Raw genomic sequence first — 24,393 nt, forward strand, 5'->3', positions numbered from 1 at the left:
TACCGTAGCTACCAGGTAGCCCGAATGGGGGTGTGAAGTACAAATTAGATAAACTATTCGTAAAGGTGCGATTTTGCATTGCGATAAAGCTCGTAAATGAACAAAGCAGCATTTGGATTAACCATATTGTCTTTTAAAATTTTCGTTTTCACCTGACCATATTCTCTGCCTGTTGAAGCGGCAACAAAAATGAAAAAATATTCAGCAATTAACAATAATTTCGTCTGAGGAAGCTGAGGAAATCCGCTAAACAACCGCTCTATACACTCTAGAGAGAGCCTATACTCCGTGTCTAGAAGATTCCAACTAAATACACTACTCTCTATTACGCACAGCTTCTCCAACAAATTATAATCTATATCCAACAGCGGATTCTCTTCAACATTTATAAATTTTTCCACCCTTAAATCCTTACTTCCCTTAAAAATCTGCTTAAATGAGACATAGGCTATCACATCAAGCAGATTAAACGATCCAGATATAGCTGGATCTACACCTTCATCCAGACATACTTGAAAGCTTGCACAATTCTTCATAAAAATTCTATCAAGTTGTTGGTCTATAAACTCAGCACAACTAGGACCTCCGATCATAGATCCAGACTTTACAAAATATTTCTGTTGAACATTCGAATTAAAATTTGGATTTATGCGGAGAAGCCTTGTTATTAGTGAAAGGTTAAGAAAATTCCGAGAAATAATTAATCTTTTGTGGAATTTCCCAAGTGTGTTTGCGATAAAAATTGTTTGGAAGATAATTTGCATTTTGGATCCATTTTCCAATAGAAGGCGTAGAATAGGTCCAATCTGGAAAGAATATGCCAATATTTCTAAAAGAATAGTAAAGACCCTATAATTTCCGGAGGACCACTGTGTAAGACTCACAAGTTCGTTCAAGGATTTGATGACAAAATATGCAATGAAATCAAACATACTGAACATATTTGCTACTGTTGTAAGCTGCGCCTTGTCACATTTCAACACTTCTGCTAGTATACATCTTAAAGAAACCAAAATAAGGGTTTGAATATCCGAAAAGTTCGATCCAATTATCTTCAAAGGAACTGTGATGCCACAAAGAATCAAATCCGTAAGAATATGTATAAATTGCTGGAGAAGATCATTATGCCTAACTAAAAGAGCTATAGATATTTGGAAAATTGGTAATTCCTTTGGACTCTGACCCTTTTTACCCTTGGGTATCAAATTTGGGTATTCCCTGTATACTCTCAGTAGTAATGACACCTTTTCCAAATAATCCCTCGCAGCTTCCAAGTTTTTAGGTATAGTAAGTTCATTTATACCATTTGTATGACTTTGCTTTGAAGACGTTGTTACTTGGTTTTCTATCAAATTCATACCGATCTGCGTACTTAATGCACTAACTATACTTGATGCCATCTTGGCACCAAACTCAGTAAACAAATGATCAGAACCATATTCTACCTCGCTATTTTTTCCCACGAATATTGGATACTTAAAATAGGCTATCTTTTCCTCTACCAATTGAAAGATGTTTCCATCTCCGAATTGCAAATCTCTCTTTTGTTCACAAACTTGTAAAATTGTACTAAACGATTTAATCCAATCCAAATCTGAGTCTATAAGGTTCCTAAACTTTTTTTTCGATGAAAAAACACGAAAAGCATCCGAAAGGTGTAAATGCTTGAAATTATCATTATTTATCTGATCAAGTATAAATTCAATACGTTCATCCACATTTGGATCAAACCCCCTAATTTTTTCAATAAACACATTCATTTTAGAATCCTTGCACTCGTTGCGCAAAATATAAAGTATAAATAGAGAAAGTTCCAGAGTCCCAATTTCTTCACTGGAAAACCTACTCCAAGAAGATATTGGACTATAAATTAAATCTTCAAACTTGTTATTGGTATCTAACTCCTTTTCTGCTATAGTTTCACCCGACTTTTGTGTATCTATATGATTAGATGCAGGAAAAAGTATGGAATATCCAAAACTAAATGAAGAGAGTAATCTATCTTTACAAGCATAACCAATAATAGAAACTAAAAGCACAATAACATCACGAACTAGGAATACGGCATCGTCACGATCGTTTCTCTCTGGTTTCATATTATCTAAACGATCTTCAGCGTAGATATCTTTTGCATCATATTTCTCGATAACTTCCATATTCGTAAAATCAAAGACGGAAAGTGGAAGTAAACGATCCAAGAGTGGTTCATGATTCTTCACGAGAAAATCGACCGATTGTTCGCCAATGTTATTGGGATATAACAAATGCTTCCAAGTTTCCAGAAATATTGTAATGTTGTTGGAAGATAAACCATCCACTAGAAAAGAAAAAATATATCTAGAATTTACACTATCCCTTGAAATAACTTCTAGGCCAGCGAACTTGATCATCCTCAAGGAATCTTGGGTTGTTAAAGAGGAGTGATGTATCAGGGAAGATACATAGAGATTGGAATCAGTAGCCTTTGCCAACTTAACAACATCCTCGAAGTACCTAATATCTTCGAATATGAACAAATTCCCAATTACATTTAGCGAACGATACTCTAAAACCCTAGACAACCAATTAATAAGTTTACTGCATGCTTCTGAATTACTTCTACAGAGTAAGGAGCCATATTTAACATAATCTATGGAAAATCTAAGCCAAATTGACAGATAATAACGATATATTTCTGTATATGCTGATGAAACCATGGAAGAACTTGTAGGATCTTCCAAAGATCCAGAATTCATAGTAAATGATATCTCATAGCTAGAAGGATCGAAAGAGATTATGGAACTCTTAGTTAGTAAAATCAAATGATCCACAAGGTTAAAAAACTGATCTGCGAGTGAATTTATAAACGATTCACGGGATTCAAGAGAGAATAATATCCTTGAATCAAAAGCCAGTGTGGGCATAATCCCTAGAATATGTACACCTAACGTCCTTGGAAGAAGAGATAGTAGCGATTTAGGTAACTCCCTAAAGTTTGTAAACAAGCCAACTTCCTCAGTTGCAAATATCGAAAGAACCAAAATTAGATTACACAAGATATCCGTCAGTGTGTTGTCATCATTATACAAGACACTTTCTTCTTTTGGCTCACCGTTCCATGGAAAATTTTGTGACTTCTTTGCCAAATGGATCAAAATAGCTAGAGTTCTTACATAGAATGTTTCACTATTGAATCCTTTATCTATGCTTTTTATTAACTGTGACAATCCATTCCTTGAAATTTCTACTATAACAAGTGCAGTTTCTACAGCCAATGTTTTGCGTTTTAAATGATCCCATTCTCTCAATTTTTCACATGTTCGTGGTAGCAAAGGGGTAGAAAAGTATCTAACAATTGGATCAGGTTCTGATGGAATATCTTCAGGAATATCAAGAGGCTCTAACAGTTTTGAATCTAAAAGCAATGCCAGAGAGTTGAGACAAACCCTAAGGCACTCATTGGAGCCCAAAATAAACCTTCTATGATCCTCTAGGTCCGATTTTTTAGACCTATTAGTTACTTCGGTTGCAAAACGAAGATATGGCTCCATCTGCTGCAATCCACTGCAAATAGGAACTTAAATAAAGTAACTTCCATTTAAATTTCCATGTTGTAAGGCATAGTTGGCATACTACATTTGGTAATTGGCTTCAAATCGAAAGATATGTTATTCAATCCATTTAAACCGTGAATGTTTTTTACAATAGAGAAAATACATATGAAATGGTTTGTTTCAGTGGAAGATAAACAAACTTGCGTTAGGTAGATGCATCACTGACCATAATTTTGCGGTAATAAGTCGTAAAGGAAAACGTACCATTAGTATTTAAATAAATAATACTAATGAACGATAAAATATCAAAAACCGCCATAAAATCGATGTGAATGCCAATGATGTTGTAAAAGACACCACTTGTGATGCCGACCTCAAAGTGGAAGTTCATCATCCATCGCGCAGAAGTATTATTTTCACCGTTTACAATTGTAAGGTTAAGAACGTAGAATATTTGTTCTTTGTGCTTGTGATATTTAAATTGTGTGTAAACATTTCCATGTATTCGACGGAATTGGAGATATAAGAAACGATGGCACTAAGAACTGTAAAGCATCTATCTTCTAAGGAGATAGAAGGTCTTCAAGCCAACGAGATTGTGCTAAAGGCAAATCCAAATAGATGGGTAAGTTGTCTTATCTCGTAGCCAATGTTTATTCAGGTTATGTTTCCTATAAAGCACGATAGCTTCTGGGTAAGCACACCTCGCTGCTTTGTTGTTAATTATTAATTAGGCGATGTATAAAGAGGTAGAAAACAACTTTTGGGCTGCTGAAGACTTTATATTCTCCGAAGATAAGGAAGTTTTGGACCGTTTGGACAAGGTCCTGTTAGACGCTCTGAATAAAGTATTGTCCTATCACATAATGCTGTTAGCCCATATTTATGCCATTAAATCGACCTTTAGGGATAATAACGTGAAGTGCCGTCCGTCAGCAATAACACTAGACTTATTAAGTGATGTGCAAGTACCTGAAGCCAGAGCATTCTATGGATTCCAGTTAACTGATGAAAACATTCATAGCGAAACTGTGGGCTCTATGTTCCAAACCTTGGCTGCTAGCCTCGATTCAAAGAGCGTAAGTTTATACTGGTATATGTATGTTCCGTATTTAGGGATCCGATAAAATATCTTGGTTACACAAAAACGTTATCGAGACCAAGTCTTTTTTCAAGAGAGTACTTTTGATGTTGATTTCAAAATTAGTATTCTCTGCCTCTTTCGGTATAATTAGAGATTTTATTGTCAAAGAAAAGATCATTCCAACATATGCGCTTGCATTGGATGCTATAGAATCTGATCAACACATTCATGCCAGATTTGCTTTTTGTCTGTTTGAACTCATGGAAAATAGAATGTTAGAAAGTGAAGTCTTGAGTTTGATAAATGAAGTCAAAGAACTCGAAATTGCCTTCTGTCTTTCTTCCTTGCCCCTCGAGTTTATGAAATTGCAAAAGGGTTTGTCAAAATTATATATAACTTGATATACAGACCATATAACATCATATGTCGAGTCCAGGTTGAATCAAGTGCTATTGGTTTCTGGTTATAAGGCCATATTTAAGCCAGATTTAGATGTCGACTGGATTAATGAATTCTCCGTTGATTTGAACATTCAACTCAACATTAGCAAACCATCGATTCAGCATGATATAGAACATTTCGAACAAGAGATAAAGTTTGACGAAGATTTTTAAAACTGCATTTTAGCCGCATATTTCACAATATTAACACCGTACTGCGGTTACAACATGTGCACTAAGTGTTAAAGTTGTACATACACCAGACTAGACTCTATGGTTAAATATGCTATAATAATGAATATAAAATAGAGTAAGTTGTTAGACGAAACTCTTTACTTCAAAGAATGAACTAATGTAATAAATTTGAGCACAACACAATCCGATAACAAAGAACATTTGAATAAAGGAGAAGGTTATAATCCTCGAGTTCATGTCGTTGATAATTTTTGATAGCAAGAACTCCCTGGTACTGTAAGCTTCCATTCTATTCATAATCGATCGAGTCTGAGATTTATAAATTGACTAAAACATGCAACTTACGTTGACCAAAAGTTTTTCTGCGAATGAGACAACATCCTTAAGATCGTCCACTGTGGATAGTTTAGAATAGCCTTTACTCTCATCTGATTCAGCTCTAATAGAAACAACTACTGTTACGGATCCACTGTGTGTATTTGCTAGAGAGAGAGAATAGTAGCCAGTCTCCGCAACCTACGAGAAGAATATGATGTGCAAAGAAATGTGTAACGAACAAAGTAGTTGATATTTGAAAAATCAATGTTAGGAATGGGTTTGTGGTCGTTTGGGATGGCTATCTGAGATTCAACTCTATACAAGTCGATAGATACGGGTGTATCGGACGGAACGACACCAACGGATCTGTGTAACAAATGATATTAATTTAAAAAGTCAAAATACCCTATTATAACATCGCCAGCTACCGCATTGATGGTTAGAAAACGCTTCGTTCCGGGTCCCAAGGTTATGTTTATAGCCTCCGAAACCTTAAATAGAGTTAAAATAATGGTAAGTATCCGAAGAAAGGATAAATTTTGTTTAAAAATGGAACACATTGTTCCAATATGAACTATAATCTACATCTAATGAATATAGGAAGTAAACCGCAGCTATTTTGGACCAAGTACTAGAGGCGTGGTGCTAATGAAGACATACTAGAGAACGAATTTTCTGGCTATCATTGTTTACACATTATTTTTAATCGTAATGTATCAGATATTCTTTACTTGTAACAAGATACATCCGATCTAAAGGCCCATTTACACACCGGCGTATCCGATACTCATGATACCTCTAAAAGAGATTCTCAAACAATAGTTTAAGTATGTTTAGTCCGGATGATATTGTTATGTGTGCATAATTGGTATGGAAAATGTGCTAGAAGGCTATGAAAGCCTAGACAAGGCAGAGGACCTTCTCAAAAGGGCTGAATTGGCAAACACAGATACGGAAATAACCCATCTGATAAAGGTTGTGGAGACATCTATTAAGGAACTTGTGGCAACTAATTGTTTAAAAACGCAAAATTCGGCCATATACAAGGTAAGCTGCCAGAGACCTCATATTAAAAATGGGACATAGGTATTAAATAACGCACTAAAAGTACTAAATAGTAAAGATAAGATTAAATTACTACCAAGTAAATTCTCGTTCAAACCCACTGAAAAGGTTGAAACGCCCAAAAATCTTCAAACAGTGGTAACTATACCTACGCCTGTTGACAATCGGAAACTCACATCTAATGAGCCAACATTCACTTATAAAGAACGGTGTGTGATAAAAAACCTCAAGGGGAAAAGGTATGTGCGAAACAAACAATATGTTGACGATTCTCCAGAATATTTAGAAAGCAAGGAGCTGCAAATGAAGTTGCATCCATTCTCGCAGAAAATTTGGTTTGTAAATTTCATCATGCACATTAATGTCCAGGAAAACTGTGAAATTATCCTATTAAACACGGTGGAATCCGCCTATTTGTCAAATATTAGAAATTCCATAATATGGTTTGTCGTACCAATGTACAATGAATCACATTTAAATAGGATTGGCATCGCAAAATCATCAATCATTATCGATTCAATTTCGGATATTGTTCTTATTACCTCGTGTGGACAATTGAGAATTTCAAATGGTACAAATTGTCGATTTTTTGTAGACACTGTAACACCTCCAATCATAGAATCGTTAGTTTGTGCATTCCTTGTGAGACTCGATATTTCATATTGACATAAAACGTTTAGAAGTGAAGGTATGAAATTCTCCAAAAATCACGTGGGTTACCCAAACTACAAGGAGGAGTTAAAGGTATAACTATCGAATAAAACACAAGCTTGTACAGAAATCTGGGTTAGAAGAAGGCCTTTTGGAGAGCCAAGAAACCATTATAGACTTTAGTTGGCATCATCCGGAAAAGTCTCCTAATTGGGAGATTTGTGAACAAAAGGCTGGCCATTTTGTAAACATTTCAAATGTAGAAGAATTTAATGAATACAACACTCAGACTATAACTGATGCTGATTGGCAACTGATAAACTCACTCTAGTCAGTCGTACCTCCCCATCCATAGATTTAAAATCTTCTTCAAATACACATGTATATTACAAAAGTCTCTACTAATGGCGAGTACAGATAGTAACCAGCTACAAGATGAGATTCGTTCTCTGGTTCATGAGCGAAACTCGTTAAACAACTTAATAAAGAGGTTAAAGAGTCAAATAGACGGTAATAATGGTAATGTTTTTGTTTTTGCGTTAAAACATTGTTATATAGATGGAATTTTGAATGGCCTACTCTCAACAAAGGCTTCTATAGATACATCTCTGGAAGGCAAACGTAAACTGACAGTGAGTGGATTCTAATTTGAAAGTACACAATTAACATTAGGAGGATGATCCATCTACTACCGATGAAGTTGAAAAACGACCAAAGGTGGAAGAAGATAACGCCACGGTCGATAGGCATAAACGTATGATGAAAATCGGTCTTTGGGGACATTTACAGAAAGCCAAAGATGCACTAGCTAAGGAAAAGAATGATCAAAATGTAAGTTTGATGCCATAGGCCCTGTTTAAGATTATATTCTTAGGTAATCAAACATATTGAGAAGGGTAAAATGATAGAAACAAAGCTGGAAGAACGTCAAAAGGAACAATTGAATAATCTGACAAAGGATATAGAGGAAAAAATCAAACAACATGAAGAGAAACTGGTCCAGATAGAATCATCACTATCTGAAAAACAAACACTGTTAATGGTTAGAACATTCTACACATTACAACAATTTACAGAGGCTAAAGCTGAAACAGCATTATGAAACAATGGGAAATTTTATTGCGACAACTACCCAGCCAACTATATTTTGGGTTCCCAGAAAATTTAACGAGAATCTGGAAAGTCTTCGAAATTCGACCAGGGAATTTATTAACAAAAAACTTGAAATCATCGCTAACACTGATTATTATTAACTCTCATACAAATTGAGAATGAATTAGACAAAGTTTTCTTGACAAATCCACTCTTTAATCTCGGAAATCATTTCCTTACAATTAGGGAATTCTGATTAAATCGTAATTTTATAACACAAACTTACCACATTCACTCAAAATTTTGTTAAATGAATTTGCATTGAACAAAAATGGGTTTTTATTAAATTGTAGATTCAAATAATCAACAAAGTCACTGTTCAGAGTATCAGAATAAATCCATGCGCTTTCTACCGTATCGTTATTAACATCAAGGCAGAATTCAAAACTTCCAAAGTCAAATCTTTTCTTAAATGCCTTACACTCCAACATTTTAGGTCCGTAAATCCATTTTTCATTCTACATATCAATATCTCCAAATAAAATGTCTAACAGTTAATTTATCGAGACAGTCCTTAAACCCTTCCTCTTCACAAAAACTAGAGTCACGTCCCAGTATTATTATCTAATAGGATAATTTTCAAATAAAAGAACACACCTCTTCATTTTCAGCATTGTAGTACTCCATAGCTTCTTTTATTATGGTATTTGAAACCTAAAATTTGCATTTAAATTTCAGAAACTACTCACCTCGTCATGGGTAATGTCTGGCTTAAACTGAGCTAGATTCGCAACACGCGATTTTACACTCTTTACATTATGTTTCTAAAATATTTTTTAAAGTTTAGATATAAACAAACGGCTAATTTTGATTTATCTGGTGTTAAGTATTTTTCCAATGATCCGGTATTCAAGTTAATGAGCAAGGTTCCTGAAAATACATGCATATGTACCATGAATATAAATACCGTGATGAAGTGCAGCATCTGGAAGTACCTTGAAAGCAGCACCAGAAAACTAAAAACGTTGATTCTTTGGTAGATGGTTCAAAACCTACCTTTAAACCGTTTACACATAAGTCGTTTCTGCCACTAGGCTCACACTTTTCACCTAGAAAGTTATGTAAAATGACAGAAGAGAACAAACCTATAAGCTTCCCTAGAGCTGAGCAAATTAGCTTGGAATTGGCCTCAAAATTATAATCGTTGGCACTCGATATAAATGTAAAACATGTATTTCCCAAATCCTACAAAACTAATAAATGCATTGGTATCCATACCTGATAGACTGCACCTCCACCCGTAAATCTGCGAACAAGGTTTACATTATCCTTCTTGATATTATCCAAATTACATTCGGACCAAACGTTTTGATTTCTACCAATAATCACTGATGGAGAATTCCTCCATAGGTAGATCATAGGTACATTTGCATGAGCCTTGTTTGGAAATCCTGACGAAAATTTGGACAATAAATAATTTTCCAGGGCCAAATTAAAGTAAATATTATTTTCTCGCGAAAATATAATAGACAGCTTCTTATTCATCGTTTTAGATGCAGTGTTGTACTGCTGTCTAAGGATGTGGAATGAATTCCACATTTTAAAAAATATAATGTGATAGCGCTAGTCAAATTATTACTCTCATGAAAGGTGGATTTACACACATAAACTGTAATTTGCAGGAGACTCCAGCGCCTCTTTAGCTCAGTCGGTAGAGCGCCAGACTTTTAATCTGGTGGTCAGGGGTTCGAGCCCCCTAGGAGGCTCGCCTTTTTTTTCGTTTATGCTGCATAATTTCTGTAAAAAGCTCTAAGATGTTATAATTACAGTGTTATTATATGCACATTTCATGTATTTGATCTCATTCAGGTTGTGACCCTTGGCAAGTTCATCTGGGTGATCATGATGAATATCGACAAATTCTGGACTGGTTATACAGCCCTTTTCTATCATATTTTTATAAAAACTGTGATTAATAACAAACTTGGAATTATTAATTGTCCGGAACTGTTGTTTCCCCAAGCTAACAGACCATTGGATTCCAGCAGAGCGAGACAGTGATTGCTTCCGCAGGTTGCAGCGGTGATTTTTGACTCTTTTGGGAATTTTACGGTTTGTGCCTTGTGAATTCTAACATCTAAACTACCGCACTGACTAAATTTATTGCCTCCGCTGGCAAATACAGTGGATCCCAAAGAATCCCTGAAGAAAAACGGTACAAGCATAAATCTCTTACCCGTCTTTTGGTGTCAACACTATAATTGTAAAATCATCTCCAGCTGTTACCGTTATCGTAGATTTCTTAATGAGATCATTAAACCTCTTTATAGGACCGACATCGTTTATTTTAATAGGATTGTACTGGAGGTGTCTAAAAAGGATATTTAACGATAATAATGTACCTACCTCTCCTTTTGTCCGTATGCAATTGATGTATCATTTCTGTTTTCTGTGAGAAGTGCATATCGGAAATATCCACATTACCGTGTTTTTTAAAGTAATCCTTATATAACTCCTGTTCCAACAGAGAACGTCCTCTTGTATCTCCCAAAAACAGCTGAACTGATGAATCATCACCAAACCTAAATAAACGCATATTTTTAAAGTAATGAAAACAAACGTGTATATATTGTTCTCATCATCTATGCAAATAGTATGTCTTCCTCCGCACACAACATTTCGTATTTTAACACCTTCATTAAATGTAACTCTGTTTAATGAAATCTCATCGTCACTTTTATCATCTTCTGGTTGATAGACCAAAAATGTTGATTCTCTAATTATATTTGAGGGTCTCGCTCCACATTGACCGTATTCATTATTTCCTATACAATATAATTCCCCATCTTCCGTAACAAATGCAGCATGTGAATCTCCAACACTCATATTTATGACTTTTGGGGTACGAGACGAAGGTATATATGTCTGAAAATCGACCTTTTCCAGTTTAGGATCATCATTATGGTTTAATAGCACAGAAATATCCCGAATGACATACACTGAATGATTATTAAAGAAGTATATAGTGAGTACCTGCTCCATCCGACCTCAAAAGATAGACATCATTTTTGGAGCACTGCATGAACATGTCCAAGTGATATGTATATAGTAAATACCTGGATATCTTTAAGTCCAAGTAGTTTAAACGCAGTGAATGGAGCCTTGTAATCTATATTTCTCATGAAATAATGAACTAAAACGAATACCATTGTTTGAAGATTGTCCCCAAATGTAAATATTATCATCATTGTCGAGTGCTACTCCAAAATAGGGCCCAAATGTTATCATTTTCCATTCTTTAGAATCTGTTTTAAGATGTATGAATCAATTATAAACCAAACTAACCTCTAAAAAAGGATGACTTTGAACTTCCTTCGGGCAATGCTGCGGGAGAACCAAAAAGGTGAACCTTCTATAAAGAATATTCATTAAAATAGAATAAAAAACCTGTCTCCTGGGACTATTCTCTCTGGAAGAAGATTGGCATAGTGACGATGTTGCAAAAAGCTTTCCTGAAACTATAACAAAACCTCTAAGTGTGTTGTGCCTTAAAAAACACCGAAAAAATGCCATTTATTATATCCCTTTACACATTTTTATCTCCAGTGCGATTTCTTCGTCTAACTCTTTTTCCATGAGGCAGTCAATCAGATTAGAGGGTTTTAGTTATTCTTTTTTTTACATTTTTATACCATTCTGAATCTTTTATTTGGTTTATAAACAAATGTCAGATTTGACAAAGGAAAAAATTCTAAAGGCGGACGAACGCCAATGGACATCAAGTTCCCGAATAGAAGCTGAAGGATTGGAATGGTTATATACGGATCCGAATGCGGTAAACAAAAAGGAAAAGGATCTAGTAAGTATACAGTGATTAATGACATAAAATGCTGTAGGAAGCATATCTACTGGGTCGAAGCATCCCTGGCGCCAAGGGTGAATTGCAAAAAACATCGGAATTGGTAACTTCTGCTCCTGGATCTCTTTTAAATGATACATCTTCAAACAAAACGTATGATGAAACGATCAATAAATTCAGAGAAGATCCTCTCTTTATCATAAAGAAGATTGAAATGCGTCAGAAACAGGTCATGGACAAATACGCTTCACTAGCAAACAATTATAATAAGAAGCGCCAAGATGATAAAGATGTAAAATACAAAGAAACAAGTAGAGAATCTGACTCTCCGTATGACGAAAGGCATAGAGATAAATATTCAAGAAATGATAGACATGATTCTAGAGATAAACATTTAGGCCGTGAAAGAAAGCACAGGTATCATCATAGAGATAAATATGAGGATAGTGACTCATACGAGCAAAGAAGCAGATATGTATCGTCACGCAATCGCAGATCTGTAGACAGGCACAGATCAATAAGTAAAGGAAGGTATCACAAACGAAGGAATCGATCTCATAGTTCATCTATATCCCGTGATAATATGCCGAATAACCGTATTTGTAAAGAAAAAAGCTACGAAACGAAAAAATATCGATCTAGAAGTAGATCTATGGATAAGAATACAGACGTACAAAAAAGTCAAAGAGGACCTAACAGACCAAAAAGAGAAGATCCGCTAAAATACGCTTTTGGTGTAACAGACGATATCCTTCCACCAAAAGAGATAATTGAAACTGGTATAGAGAGAGAGAACGAGATGAAAAGGAGACAAGAAATTAAATCAAAGCTAGCTAAGCAAGAAAGAGATGAAGCAGCTAAATTAGAAGAAATGAAAGCAGAAGGAACTGAACGCATTAAAGAGAAACTACAAAATATCGCAAAAATGGAATTGATTGAACGTGCCATAGAAAAACGTGAAAGTGAATTGAAATCTAGTTATATTGCCAAGGTCCAGAAGCAGGCTTATGATTCATTTGACATGGCTGAAAGAATAAGAAGAAAAGCATCTAAGCAGATTGACCCCTTTAACGATGCGATTTGATATTTTAATACACTTTTTATATTAATTTTCTCGTGTATTCTACGTCCTTTTTCTTTGAAAAATCAAAATATTCGGTTCAAATGGTGAAAATCCGCAGTGATGCCATCCAAGGGACATTTTTATACCTAAGCTGCGCCATTCCTCTTCCCTGAAGATACGTTTGAGGTTGCTTTCCAGAGGATCTAGCAGAAATAATGGATGATTTCTTGGCAGAAGTACCCATCTAAAGACATTTTTAAATTGGTTAAATGCGTACCTCATTTCTATTTTTCCATCCTCCACTTTATCTGAATATTCTATATCATTAGATATCTCCCTTGTAACAAAATTTCTCATAAACTCAACCAACGCATCTTCGTGCTCCATTACCTTGCTATTAGTATAATACAACAGGATTTTGGCGGGTATTGTTAGCCGAAAATTTTCTACCAAGAGGGAATTTTCGCAGGAATTATTCATTCAATTTTTCTACGTATCGCCTCTTTGCTATTTTTTCAAGAGTATGTTGACAACGTGATTTTACATCATCTAATAGGTCAGAATATAAGTTGAAGCTTTTGATTGTGATTTTATTTATGACTGCATGTTTGGCGGCATCATTGAGAATTGGAACCTGGAAAGCATAAACTGGGCAATATGTGAATTTATTTCCAATTTCCGCTTGAACTATATCATTAGGAACAATAGGACCTACTCCACCGTGAACAAGTGGAAGACGTACATTAAATTCCTTTTCTAGGATATCTAAACCATCTAGCAGGGAATCAAATGTTCCAACAAAATTCGCACGCAAAATTATCGGAATAACCGGTCGTCCTATATCTTCAGTAAATGTATCTTCATAAATTTGTGACTGTCTTTCCATCTTTGAGTTGCTATAACCCACTGCATTAGTAGCGCCGTTAGGATTTCGTTCATTTATTCTCTGCTGCCAGCGTTCCTTCAATTCTTTGTTGTGTATTGTGGCCTTCAAGGTCCAGGGATCGAACTCATCACTCATTTCATCCCCTTCCACAGGTTTTAGATATATGGATGTCAAATGACTATATTATTATAATTATTCCAAATAAGTTATTACCTGTTCATGTCGGTATCATGGGGAAATTCGTCGGGAAAATCTTCGCTCTCATCATATTCTGTAGTTGATTCGCTCTGAGTCGCAGGTTTAAAATCATCAGGTGAATATTCAGAGTCCTCTACTTCGTTTGGTTTCTTCGTGGTGTCAATCACTCCACTCTTGTAATATTGTTCATTATTAGACTATATGTTAGTGTATAAATGCTAATATAAAACTAAACCTTTAAAGAGATCGTCCAATGTGTTTGTAAAAGTGGGCCAGAGACTTGTGAAGCTTTTAGTATCTGTAGCTGCAGTCTGTACTGACTCAATCTGAAGGCTTCGTGTTGTGGCAAAACTAAAAGTAAATCATCTACACTGGTGCCCTCTAAATTTTTCATTCCCGTAATAAATACTGCAGTACCTACGGATGCATTTGAAATCTTATTTTTAGGAGAGAGCTTTTCACCAGAGGGATATATACCAGTAACTCTGCCATAATATGTGCCAGCGACAAAATAATTTCCCTCAACAATGGTTCCACTTCGTACTATTACAGTTAAAACAATCCCAAACGACTCTGTCTTTGTAATTTCAAGAATAAATCCAACGGCAGTTGGCGGTAATCCAGAACTTACTAAGCTATTAGCCCTTCTTATGAAACCATCAAATTTCTTTAAACTGTATCCACCTAAAAAGGTTTCATATTTTATATTATTACAAGGCATTTTAATGCTCTTTGTACAAGTAACGATTTTTTCAACTAGTTTGTCTATATTATGCCCTGAAATTACGCTTATTGGGATCAAATTGTCCAATTCCGATTCAAAGTTCCTAGAAATAATCCCCTCATTGAACATTAAATTACACTGAAATTTGAGCTCTGACCTTACAATATCAACATTAGAATAATCTAGATCAATCTTATTTACGCAGAATAAAATTTGGACATTAAAGCTATCAGCCTGTAATATCACATCTCTGGTTTGCAATTCTCCACCTTCGGCAGAAATTACAACCAATGCCAAATCTGCCAGGTGGATAGCTCTTCCCCTTAAAACATCAAAAAGAACATCTCCAGGTGTGTCTACAAATGTTGCCAAATAGTTTGAGTGAGTTGTAAAGGGGAGTGTCATAGCATACAAGCTCTGTGTAGTTCTTACTGGCTCGTATTCCAAGAGATTCTTTCCTAAACTATATGAAGCAAGTATTAGCTAAAGTTTAAACCTGTAAGCTTCTCCAACAAGGATGTCTTTCCGTGGTCCTTGTGACCTATAACTGCGATTACTGGGATAGCAGATTCGCTCGTCAATTCCTAGATGTTTCAAATAAGGAATATATGCTACATACTGGTACTTCAGGTTCAGGGCTAACTTTTATAGCATTAAAACCAAAAGAACGGCAAACATACGCTGCCGTATCAAAACAGACCAGCACGTGTCTTTTATTCCTGTATCCATATGAATATCAGAATCACAAAAATATGAAATTATAAAGATGATACATTGTTATCTATGGCTGCATGGATGCATCTCATGTTGTATGGGCTCTATAAAGGTATGTGTAAAAACTAACGAGCATTCGAAGGAACGGCCTTCAATATCCTTCCAGGAATATTTGTTTCTCGAAATTGAGACTTTGCAAAGGCGAAAACATGATGTATAATCAATATTTAACATCAAACGTAGCTCCTAAATTGACGTTTGTCTGAAATTTGTTGAAACAGTTAAACCTGCACTGCGATAAACGGAGGAAGTAAAATCTCTGGCGATTTTTGGGATCTTCCCTTGGTTATTACCTTCCGAAAGGCAAGTCTTCCAAGAGGAAGAAATCTTCCGCGATACAGAAGGCATAAAGATTTAAAAATCATGTCATCTTATTTACACATTCACGTATGCACACTTGTTCAGATCTAATCAGTAAATATATATCATAATAGAGTATTGAACTGAAAAATCAACAAATTTAAAGCTTATAAAGCGCAGATTCCTGAAAAAACTTGTGGATAGACTTTGGTGAAGTGACTTGTGGTGAATACTCAAAGTCCGGTAAAGTGATTAGACATTTTGGAAGTTTCTGCGCTTTTAGAGATCCTATAACCTTCTTTTCAAACTTTGCTGTTGGAAGTGCGTATCTCCCCGCAGAAAGTGTGGAAGATTTATCTGAATCATTCAAAGGAGATCCAGTATTGTATTCATTGGCTTGGGTGAATTTCAAATTTTTAAATATCCCAATATTTTGTATGGTAGAATTGGCATTTGGAGATGATTGTGTATTCCTAGAAAAACACTTGTCATAGATAGAAGCTGAATCTGCCTTGATTCTTCTCAAAGTTGCAGAGACCTCCCTAAAACTGGGACTGTAATCAGGAGCATACGCTTTATCAGTTCTATTCCTAAAAGTGTTGGAACTACTGCTGGAATTAGCAATATCGGATACAAATTTGTCCAGCCTAGTCTTCATAAACATATCAGAATTTCGAACTAATGGCAAAACAGGAAGTTCAGATAGTACAGGTTTCTTGTCTGTTCTAGAAGAGCAGGGTATTTCCTCAAATTCCTGCTTCGGTTCCGGAGAAGAAATTTGTGACTCCAAATCATAGACTATTTTTTGAAGCTTTGCGATCCATAGAAGAATGATATTTCTAGATTCCGATGTAAACAACCAAAATCTAATTTTATCTCCGTTCCTCTCTACAATTTCAAATCCGTTTGGTGCACTGAGTCTAGCTAGTTTGGCAGCATCCGTAATGTCCTCATCATCAAAAGACTTTATGGTCGTTGCATTCAAATCAATTTTAGACTCAATTTCTGAATCTTTAAAATGTGAGTTAGAGGCAAATACATACAAAAATCTGTTCCTCAGTGTCACAGCCCTCTTTGACCAAATTCTATGAACAGAATCCTTTCTAGAAAATATACCCCTGAGTTCACTAGAGTCGCGAATAATTGCGTGAGAAGACGTTGTGCCGTCTAAATGCCTGGATGTACTTGAATCTTCATGAGAAATTAAATGATTAGAAGAATCCTCTAGATGCAGATCAGGTTGAAGATTACTATAGATGCCATCTGTAGGAGTTTCATCGAATTTTGGAGAAGTTGTATCATATTTATACTGGGTCTCTGTATTGTTAATACGATTTGGTGGCAAAATCTTTGATGACAAAATTGTATTAACGGATGATATTGCCGATGATATCTCAAATTTTATACTCTTGCAGAGAGAAGTGATTTCGCTTGCATGTGTATTTAGCCTGAATTCTACATCAGCAAGTAAATTAGGCAGGTTACCGCAGTTTATTTGCCAATGAGGGACTTCGAGGGTTAAGTCGGGAAGATCATCACATTGATAAAGGAGTTGCTCAAAACTAGACCTTATATCTACAAATGTATTCAATCCCAGTCCGGAATTCTTTAGTTTAGCCAACTTATTCAATTCCAAAATTTTTCCATATAAATAATTACTATACACACTACTCATATTTACAAAGCGATTTAGAGTAGACGATCCTAGTTTCTGTAAATTTTTTATTTCAGAATCGAGTGTGGATTGTTTTAATTTCAAGGCGTCAAAAACCCTTTGGACGGAACAATTTACAGAACGAGTCGCATTCTTTACAGATATATCCAACATGTGAGAAATTTGATCTAATTCCGGTAGTACAGACGATAAATTATTATGTCTATCAACCAAGACACCCAAACAATCGTTTAAGATTTCCTTAACTTCCCCAGCTGCAACTTCAATATCTACAATTCTATGTGGAATGTTAAATCCCTTGTGCATTTCCTCCGAGCATGTTGAACAAACTGGCAAGAAATGACACGTTACACATGCATATTTTAATTCTTTGTTGGGGTGAAGTTCACAAAAATCATATGCAGGAGTAGAAAAGTCGTTAGTCAAGGAAATAGACAAATCAATCTTTCTCTTTGGAGAATTCTTTGATAAAACAGCGCGATGATCCCCTTTTGTAGTCGACAAGACATGTGAAATATTCGATGGATCAGAATGGATTGTTGATGCGCAAGGTGCACAAAGATATAATGTACATGAGTCACAACGCATGGATGCCAATGAAACGTTACAGAAACCACATAATTGCCAATCTTCCATGCATGGAGACGCAGAAGTTTCCAATCCTTTCCTATCAACACTTGTTTCGGGAGGTTCAAGATATTTCAATTTAGCATATAATGCCTTTGTCCTTTCTCCAAGATAATCAGTGTTAAATGGCAGAGAATTTTCCCGTTCTATAGATGTTTCCTCTTTAAATGGGTGAATGGCTTGATGTGTATGGTCGTCATGAGCAAGATTTGAATACTCAAATTCGGGAGTTCGCAATTTTACTGGTTCATCGAATACATTTAGAATTCTACCGAGTGCGTCTACAACACTATCTGCCAACTGTGGAACCTTTTCTCTTGTCTTTTCGATGTTATTATAAAGAAAAGTGGACCCGTCGCGATTCATCATATGATCGAGCTCCAGAAAGTGAGATGCTATTCCATTCACCAGTGTTTCTATCATTTTGTTCTTGAATTATAAATGTGTTTCAAATTTTCTGTGAACAAGCATTATACTAGACACTTATCTGTCCAATTTATTCCCTTTCTAGGATATCTAGTGTGTAGATGTGTATGTAAAAGCAAACATTGTAGAGCCTAGACATTGTTTCGTCTAAGCTGCCAATAACTCTAATATACAAATGTGAAATTTCACCGAATTTTCTGTTTTGATAGACAGGGATTCATGTGCACAAATTGGTCATGTGCGTGTAGGGTTGCCTAGACAGTTAGCAAAGGAATCGGTTTTATTGGCATTCATTTCCAGATTTTCCCTAGCTAATGAGCTTTCGGTTACATGAATTGTAGAAATTTGTCTAAAGGATAATATGCACTCTGAGTGTGTACTCCCTTGGCTAATTTATGCCACACGTACAGATCAAATACGAGTGATTCTTTTATTTTTAAGGCTAACCCTTGGAAAATTATACTTTTGTTACTTTGTCCTACTGTTTCTAGTTGCCATTTGGTCGCAGGTGACAAACTATCAAGTGTCTTATACTCTTGAAGGGTTATATCTCTCCATTACAAGAGTACATGTGTATATCTACAATATAACTGTGCGTACCAATCTTTAATATTGTGGAAGACCAATTCAGGAGGCATCCTTGGTCCATTTGGCATATGTCCCATTAGTCACAAGTTATTTTCTTTACCTTAACCTTTACACATTTTTATAATATTTTGTTTTCGAGGTGAATACAACTATATTGTTCTGTGAGTAAGATTGATTAGTCTAACGTCCATAGTTTTATCACATTTAGTCTGTCTGGGTCGTCATACCACTTTAAAAGAGTTTACCGATAATGAAACAGTTCGCTCTACCTTAAATCACCTTAGTTTATTGGAAATAAATATGGAATCGTCCACTAAGGATGCAGAATTAAACAAATGTAGCATTACAGGAAACACTAATGCAGTTATTAAATCAAGTGATGAAAAGGCCATAAACTTCAACAAACCTCCAGGACTCTCTAAAAGCGATGTAGAACGGGACATATTGTATTCTTCTGTATTCAATACTTTGTATTATACGGAAGAAACGATACCAAACGACCACCTTCCTTATGGGTTAATTTGCGAAGCCAATCCAGATATCAATTCAACAGACTGGGGAAACGAAGGAATAGAAAAGATAGCCTCAATGATATATGCTGATTGTGCAAATTACATCACCAAAAGAGCTGTTTCTGAGGGTGAATTTGAGTGGTCTCACGACTTTATTTTGTTTACAAACCTTCAAATCGCAGTTTACAATAACTTTAACGTGATTGTTGAAGGAGAAACACTGGATTTAGTAGTAGATTACGCTTTTAAAAACATTAGAAACCTAAGATCATCTGTTGCTCGTAACACAATTTTGTTCGTTGAATGCCTAATTAAGAAATTCCCAAGTGAAAGCCCTTTGTTTTCAAATATTTTTACAAAGCTTGTTCCGCAATTGCTTAGTTGTACAGCATCTGAAAAGGTTGTATTCAGAGAGCCAGCTAAACAATGTCTCCTATTGTTATGTTCAAAAGGTGCTAATATTTTAAATATAGAAATTCTTTGGAGTTTTTTCGATTACTCCTATAATAAGAATATGAAAATATCGTCATTTTCTGCGATTTGCATAAAGGAATACATCGAACAGATGAGCGACCATGAATTTATGCAAATTGACCTGGAAAGGCTCTCACAGCATTTGGAACATTTGTTGAATAGTAAAAGTGTACAAATGAAGGAAGTTGGTAATGTAATTATAAAGAGACTCTTATCGGTGTTAACTCACGAAAAAATCGAATGTTTAAGAACAGGAGAAGGTAAACCAAATATAGTTGCTTGTCTAAATAAATTATCTCCTCAAAAGGTCAACGTTGCACCTTATTAAAGTCTTTCTGATTATTTCATATATAAAAGATGAATAAACGTCTAATTTAGCGGCCTTACGCTATACATGACTGAAACGCTAACATTTTAAATACCATGAAAGAGCACGTGCAATTACTTAGACCATAGAAGTTATATGATAAAATCGTCATATTTAAGCTAATGATATACTATGTACATATTCTAGAAACACACAGATTAGTCTATAAGCAGAGAATATTCAAACGTTCGACATGTAAATAATTTTCCAACAATTAACTCAAATGTGAATGGATTGTTTCATCCAAAGCAATTTTACCCGGCGATTATGTGAAATGTAAAGACTGTCATGCAAAATAACGCAAATGCTGATATACTTGGGAAACTGAATCCATCAGATGCTGATTCGCCACCTTGTATGGTAGATTTCTCATGAGCAATCGAAGCATCAAATGTTTCTTTTGGTACACGAGCCCATGTACCAACTTTTCTCATAACATAACACGGTCTTTGAGTGTCATCATCCGATATAGTGAGGTGAGCCAAAAAAGGTTTGTCGTTGTGAAGGTAAACATATGCCTCAGTACATTTTTCCTGGGTAGCTTTCCTTTGCCAAATGAGACTATGGTCTTCAACTACTTTAAATATGTAAGAGTCTCCGAGTGAAGTATAACGAACGCAAGGAATTCCATCAGTGACGTCGTTATCAGCCTTAAAAACGTCTGGATCGATCGTACCGATAATGTTCAATACAATCGGTTCGGAGTTTGATGCGCAACCATAAAAACTCAACGCCAAAGACAAAACAACCGAGAGAATGATCATTATTACACTCTATAGAGGCGCATATGTGAAGTAATACTGAGTAATTGGTGTTCAAAATATGCAATTTTTGCAATAAGTTGAACACACTATTGCTTACACACTGCTAATGAGAAGATGAAACTAGATAAATTATATACAAAATACAAAATTATAGGTAAAACAGGTAGATATAAAATATAATTGCTCCAAATGCTTTTTGCCGCACTGTTAGGGTGCTATGTTCCTATCTCTACTTCAGAATTCATACTTGTGACACTAAATGCTTACACATTTTCTCTTGGACAAATATTCTAGCAATAAATCTACCACATATCCCTGTATGATCATTATTGCGTCCAATCTACCGAGCAACGGCACCCGTAACAACCAACCATATGATTCGCTGGAATTATTGGACTACAAGTGTCTTACATCACATATCCCCGTGATGTGTACGTATTTATGGTCGATATCATCTGTATAATGTGAAATCCTCTGAAATAACGTGCTTGAGTTGTAGAGGTTGAATGAGTAGCCTCGATCTGACTTTCTGCGATTTAGTAACTCTGTAGGATACCATAGTGAATATATAGAATATTTACAACCCATCAATTCTCTAGGAGACGGTGTTGGTATTGTCCATCTTGGTTGATGGTATAGGTCCTCGTTTCCATATCTCATTCCTCCATATGGTAGGATATCTCACCGATAGCAATGATAAAAAGAATAAGCAAGTGATGGAAGTACTCTCAAGACATCTACCTTTATAGTAAAACAAGTAATTTAGTATACCAAGAGTTAAAGTGAGAGACTCTCTAGCACTCCAGTATATCAACAAGAGAGTAGTCTAGAGGGGAGTCTCTCTACCTCCTACCACAGGTAGGGAGAACATACTGCATTATATCCATAGGGAGTAATCATGAGAGGCTATTAAGATGGAGTAGTAGTTCCAGGAGATGATCCAGACTTTCTCATTTTGTCAAGCTTATTGAAGAAATCATCCCTAGTGAGATCCTTCCAGCCACCATCAGCGTTCTTCTCAAAATACTTGACATTGAATTGGCCTCCAGCGTGAACATTTAGGAGAACAAGGAAATATTCATCCTTTCCATAGATATTCCCTCCTGTACACTTTTCATTTCCAGAGGCAGTCCAAACAATAGCTTCACCATCAAGAACAGAAGATATATGATGACCACTATTTGGCATAAATCCTCTGTAACTTACTCCATTTCTCTCATTATTCCTAATCTCTAATTTGGACTCATCAGGACTTGTAAGATCAAGGACGCATGGAACAGTAGGTTTAGGAGCGCCTGCTTGGGAAGTAATAGAGGAAGTAGTATTTGCGAGAGGTGGAGTAGAAGCTAGAGCAGTTTCAGTTTGAGGTCGAGGATTTTGAGGAGATCTAGAACTATTTCCACTAGATTGACTAGCACCATAAGAGTGTTGTTCTTCATCAACTTCAGAATTAGTACCTTTAACTTGAGTGGTATTAGTACCTTGGCCAATTGAGTTAGAAGTATGAGCAGATTCGGTATCAACATCACCAACTTCACTACTAGTAGATTGACTAGATATACTAGCAGAACGGGCTTGAGTTTGCAGTTGAGGAAGAGACTCTACAGGTTTTTGAGGTGGACTCCTAAGATTATCTCTAGATGCTTCCCTGGAACCTCCTTGTACTGCTTGAACAGTAACTCTGTCATTCGTTTTACCTTTTCCAAAACAACCAAAGCAACCTGCACTGCATAGTCTCACTAGACATACCGTCCACAGTACTGCCAGAATCCTCATCTTGCAGAGACTTTGTCTAAACCAAAATAAGAACTAGAGTCTTGCTAGATAATACACAACAGGCGTGACAAAAGACTATAGGTCTAAACAAACAAAGGGCACAGATACAAGATGGACTCTGACTCTTCAATTCTAGGGGACTTTGGATCCTCCACAGAAACTGAGACTTGTTAAATATAACAGATATAAGAAAATAACGGGATAAATAATGCAGGAGAGGGTTGTATAATGTCATACAAACCAGAGTACCGCGTACTACTTTGTATGTGTAACTAACGATAGAAGAATAGGAGTTGAAGAAAGGGAACCAGAGGAAAAACTGGAAGTTCTGAAAGTGTAATATATAATAATCTAAATTCGGGACATTTTAAGTAGATTATTAGGTAGGTAAATGTAGGAGTGTAAGAATTACAAATTCTACTCATGCAATACTTTGGAGAATGCCTTTAGCGATAGGTCTAATTTTGTCCCCTCTACTAAATTATTAAAACTGTGAGACAGTGTTTTAACAGTCTTCTGCTCTGCATCCAATTGTGAAAATACCTTTTCACAAGACAAAGGAACAAGGGGTGCCAAAAAGTGAGATAAGAAATAAACTGACTCTAACAAAAGTCGGACATGACCTGCCTCTACAACAGATCCTGACAGGTGTCCTTCAAAGTGTTCTCTGCATTTTTTGAAAGCATCAATGGTTGTGAGTATAGCACTTCTGAAGTCAAAATCTTCAGCAACAACAAAGAGAACTATACCACTTTTTTTTATCGGTTTCAGCAGGCAGATCCAAAACACCAATCTTTTTAACTTTTTTAATCTCTTCATCAAATTCCTTTCCTTGGTGCATGGAACCAAAGAACCCGGTTACATTAGTCCCAGCTTTTCTTAACATCTCCTGCTTACCTCCAGGGTGGCTCCTTCCACGAAATAAAAAACATCTGCAAGAAAGGAACTGAGGTTGGGAAGACTATCCAATCATCACTTTAGTTTCATCTATGGCTTCGTGGA

The 24,393-nt window shown here is 35.8% G+C and overlaps 15 protein-coding genes and 1 non-coding gene across 16 annotated transcripts; 6 read left to right on the top strand and 10 right to left on the bottom strand.

Moving 5' to 3' along the window:
- Positions 1 to 53: 53 nt before the first annotated feature.
- BEWA_044230 (hypothetical protein) lies at positions 54 to 3,530 on the bottom strand (the record flags this gene model as incomplete). Its single annotated transcript, XM_004833776.1, has 1 exon — positions 54 to 3,530. The coding sequence occupies one exon, from the start codon at positions 3,528 to 3,530 to the stop codon at positions 54 to 56; it is 3,477 nt and encodes a 1,158-aa protein (XP_004833833.1).
- Positions 3,531 to 3,931: 401 nt separating this feature from the next.
- BEWA_044240 (ribonucleoside-diphosphate reductase small chain, putative) lies at positions 3,932 to 5,273 on the top strand. Its single transcript, XM_004833777.1, has 6 exons — positions 3,932 to 4,158; positions 4,195 to 4,227; positions 4,268 to 4,404; positions 4,441 to 4,612; positions 4,650 to 4,992; positions 5,026 to 5,273. The coding sequence occupies exons 1-6, from the start codon at positions 4,066 to 4,068 to the stop codon at positions 5,229 to 5,231; spliced, it is 984 nt and encodes a 327-aa protein (XP_004833834.1). The 5' UTR covers positions 3,932 to 4,065; the 3' UTR covers positions 5,232 to 5,273.
- A 100-nt stretch (positions 5,274 to 5,373) lies between these two features.
- On the bottom strand, positions 5,374 to 6,175 carry BEWA_044250 (COPII-coated vesicle membrane protein, putative). The gene is made up of 4 exons (XM_004833778.1): positions 5,976 to 6,175; positions 5,810 to 5,936; positions 5,598 to 5,768; positions 5,374 to 5,561 (listed from the first exon to the last, which is right to left on the bottom strand). The coding sequence occupies exons 1-4, from the start codon at positions 6,128 to 6,130 to the stop codon at positions 5,376 to 5,378; spliced, it is 639 nt and encodes a 212-aa protein (XP_004833835.1). The 5' UTR covers positions 6,131 to 6,175; the 3' UTR covers positions 5,374 to 5,375.
- A 265-nt stretch (positions 6,176 to 6,440) lies between these two features.
- Positions 6,441 to 7,617, top strand: BEWA_044260 (conserved hypothetical protein; the record flags this gene model as incomplete). The annotated part of the gene is made up of 5 exons (XM_004833779.1): positions 6,441 to 6,617; positions 6,657 to 7,078; positions 7,118 to 7,258; positions 7,316 to 7,379; positions 7,414 to 7,617. 5 exons carry the CDS (start codon positions 6,441 to 6,443, stop codon positions 7,615 to 7,617), a joined length of 1,008 nt encoding a protein of 335 aa, XP_004833836.1.
- Positions 7,618 to 7,637: 20 nt separating this feature from the next.
- BEWA_044270 (conserved hypothetical protein) lies at positions 7,638 to 8,651 on the top strand. The gene is made up of 5 exons (XM_004833780.1): positions 7,638 to 7,805; positions 7,845 to 7,918; positions 7,959 to 8,117; positions 8,161 to 8,328; positions 8,363 to 8,651. The coding sequence occupies exons 1-5, from the start codon at positions 7,691 to 7,693 to the stop codon at positions 8,537 to 8,539; spliced, it is 693 nt and encodes a 230-aa protein (XP_004833837.1). The 5' UTR covers positions 7,638 to 7,690; the 3' UTR covers positions 8,540 to 8,651.
- Positions 8,363 to 9,980, bottom strand: BEWA_044280 (lipoate-protein ligase, putative). Its single transcript, XM_004833781.1, has 10 exons — positions 9,657 to 9,980; positions 9,524 to 9,623; positions 9,435 to 9,487; positions 9,346 to 9,394; positions 9,238 to 9,308; positions 9,128 to 9,202; positions 9,036 to 9,092; positions 8,931 to 9,002; positions 8,665 to 8,896; positions 8,363 to 8,630 (listed from the first exon to the last, which is right to left on the bottom strand). Exons 1-10 carry the CDS (start codon positions 9,975 to 9,977, stop codon positions 8,563 to 8,565), a joined length of 1,098 nt encoding a protein of 365 aa, XP_004833838.1. The 5' UTR covers positions 9,978 to 9,980; the 3' UTR covers positions 8,363 to 8,562.
- A 91-nt stretch (positions 9,981 to 10,071) lies between these two features.
- BEWA_044290 lies at positions 10,072 to 10,144 on the top strand. The gene has a single exon. It is a non-coding gene; the product is annotated as a tRNA-Lys (tRNA).
- Positions 10,145 to 10,187: 43 nt separating this feature from the next.
- BEWA_044300 (conserved hypothetical protein) lies at positions 10,188 to 11,951 on the bottom strand (the record flags this gene model as incomplete). Its single annotated transcript, XM_004833782.1, has 10 exons — positions 10,188 to 10,324; positions 10,363 to 10,580; positions 10,615 to 10,749; positions 10,781 to 10,960; positions 10,999 to 11,377; positions 11,412 to 11,454; positions 11,495 to 11,547; positions 11,585 to 11,683; positions 11,724 to 11,790; positions 11,826 to 11,951. 10 exons carry the CDS (start codon positions 11,949 to 11,951, stop codon positions 10,188 to 10,190), a joined length of 1,437 nt encoding a protein of 478 aa, XP_004833839.1.
- A 151-nt stretch (positions 11,952 to 12,102) lies between these two features.
- BEWA_044310 (conserved hypothetical protein) lies at positions 12,103 to 13,321 on the top strand (the record flags this gene model as incomplete). Its single annotated transcript, XM_004833783.1, has 2 exons — positions 12,103 to 12,237; positions 12,275 to 13,321. The coding sequence occupies 2 exons, from the start codon at positions 12,103 to 12,105 to the stop codon at positions 13,319 to 13,321; spliced, it is 1,182 nt and encodes a 393-aa protein (XP_004833840.1).
- Positions 13,322 to 13,360: 39 nt separating this feature from the next.
- BEWA_044320 (hypothetical protein) lies at positions 13,361 to 13,687 on the bottom strand (the record flags this gene model as incomplete). The annotated part of the gene is made up of 2 exons (XM_004833784.1): positions 13,361 to 13,544; positions 13,578 to 13,687. 2 exons carry the CDS (start codon positions 13,685 to 13,687, stop codon positions 13,361 to 13,363), a joined length of 294 nt encoding a protein of 97 aa, XP_004833841.1.
- An 85-nt stretch (positions 13,688 to 13,772) lies between these two features.
- On the bottom strand, positions 13,773 to 16,247 carry BEWA_044330 (translation initiation factor IF-2, putative; the record flags this gene model as incomplete). The annotated part of the gene is made up of 7 exons (XM_004833785.1): positions 13,773 to 14,364; positions 14,400 to 14,581; positions 14,620 to 15,566; positions 15,605 to 15,692; positions 15,728 to 15,827; positions 15,953 to 16,068; positions 16,110 to 16,247. The coding sequence occupies 7 exons, from the start codon at positions 16,245 to 16,247 to the stop codon at positions 13,773 to 13,775; spliced, it is 2,163 nt and encodes a 720-aa protein (XP_004833842.1).
- Positions 16,248 to 16,342: 95 nt separating this feature from the next.
- BEWA_044340 (hypothetical protein) lies at positions 16,343 to 18,907 on the bottom strand (the record flags this gene model as incomplete). The annotated part of the gene is made up of 1 exon (XM_004833786.1): positions 16,343 to 18,907. One exon carries the CDS (start codon positions 18,905 to 18,907, stop codon positions 16,343 to 16,345), a length of 2,565 nt encoding a protein of 854 aa, XP_004833843.1.
- Positions 18,908 to 19,580: 673 nt separating this feature from the next.
- Positions 19,581 to 20,956, top strand: BEWA_044350 (hypothetical protein). The gene has a single exon (XM_004833787.1). The coding sequence runs from the start codon at positions 19,799 to 19,801 to the stop codon at positions 20,810 to 20,812; it is 1,014 nt and encodes a 337-aa protein (XP_004833844.1). The 5' UTR covers positions 19,581 to 19,798; the 3' UTR covers positions 20,813 to 20,956.
- A 97-nt stretch (positions 20,957 to 21,053) lies between these two features.
- On the bottom strand, positions 21,054 to 21,794 carry BEWA_044360 (uncharacterized protein). Its single transcript, XM_004833788.1, has one exon. The coding sequence runs from the start codon at positions 21,613 to 21,615 to the stop codon at positions 21,106 to 21,108; it is 510 nt and encodes a 169-aa protein (XP_004833845.1). The 5' UTR covers positions 21,616 to 21,794; the 3' UTR covers positions 21,054 to 21,105.
- A 730-nt stretch (positions 21,795 to 22,524) lies between these two features.
- On the bottom strand, positions 22,525 to 23,391 carry BEWA_044370 (signal peptide containing protein; the record flags this gene model as incomplete). The annotated part of the gene is made up of 1 exon (XM_004833789.1): positions 22,525 to 23,391. The coding sequence occupies one exon, from the start codon at positions 23,389 to 23,391 to the stop codon at positions 22,525 to 22,527; it is 867 nt and encodes a 288-aa protein (XP_004833846.1).
- Positions 23,392 to 23,808: 417 nt separating this feature from the next.
- BEWA_044380 (hypothetical protein) lies at positions 23,809 to 24,277 on the bottom strand (the record flags this gene model as incomplete). Its single annotated transcript, XM_004833790.1, has 2 exons — positions 23,809 to 24,134; positions 24,181 to 24,277. 2 exons carry the CDS (start codon positions 24,275 to 24,277, stop codon positions 23,809 to 23,811), a joined length of 423 nt encoding a protein of 140 aa, XP_004833847.1.
- Positions 24,278 to 24,393: the final 116 nt, after the last annotated feature.

This window comes from Theileria equi, assembly GCF_000342415.1.
Source record: "Theileria equi strain WA chromosome 2 map unlocalized gcontig_1105316255037, whole genome shotgun sequence".
Classification (NCBI taxonomy): domain Eukaryota; phylum Apicomplexa; class Aconoidasida; order Piroplasmida; family Theileriidae; genus Theileria; species Theileria equi.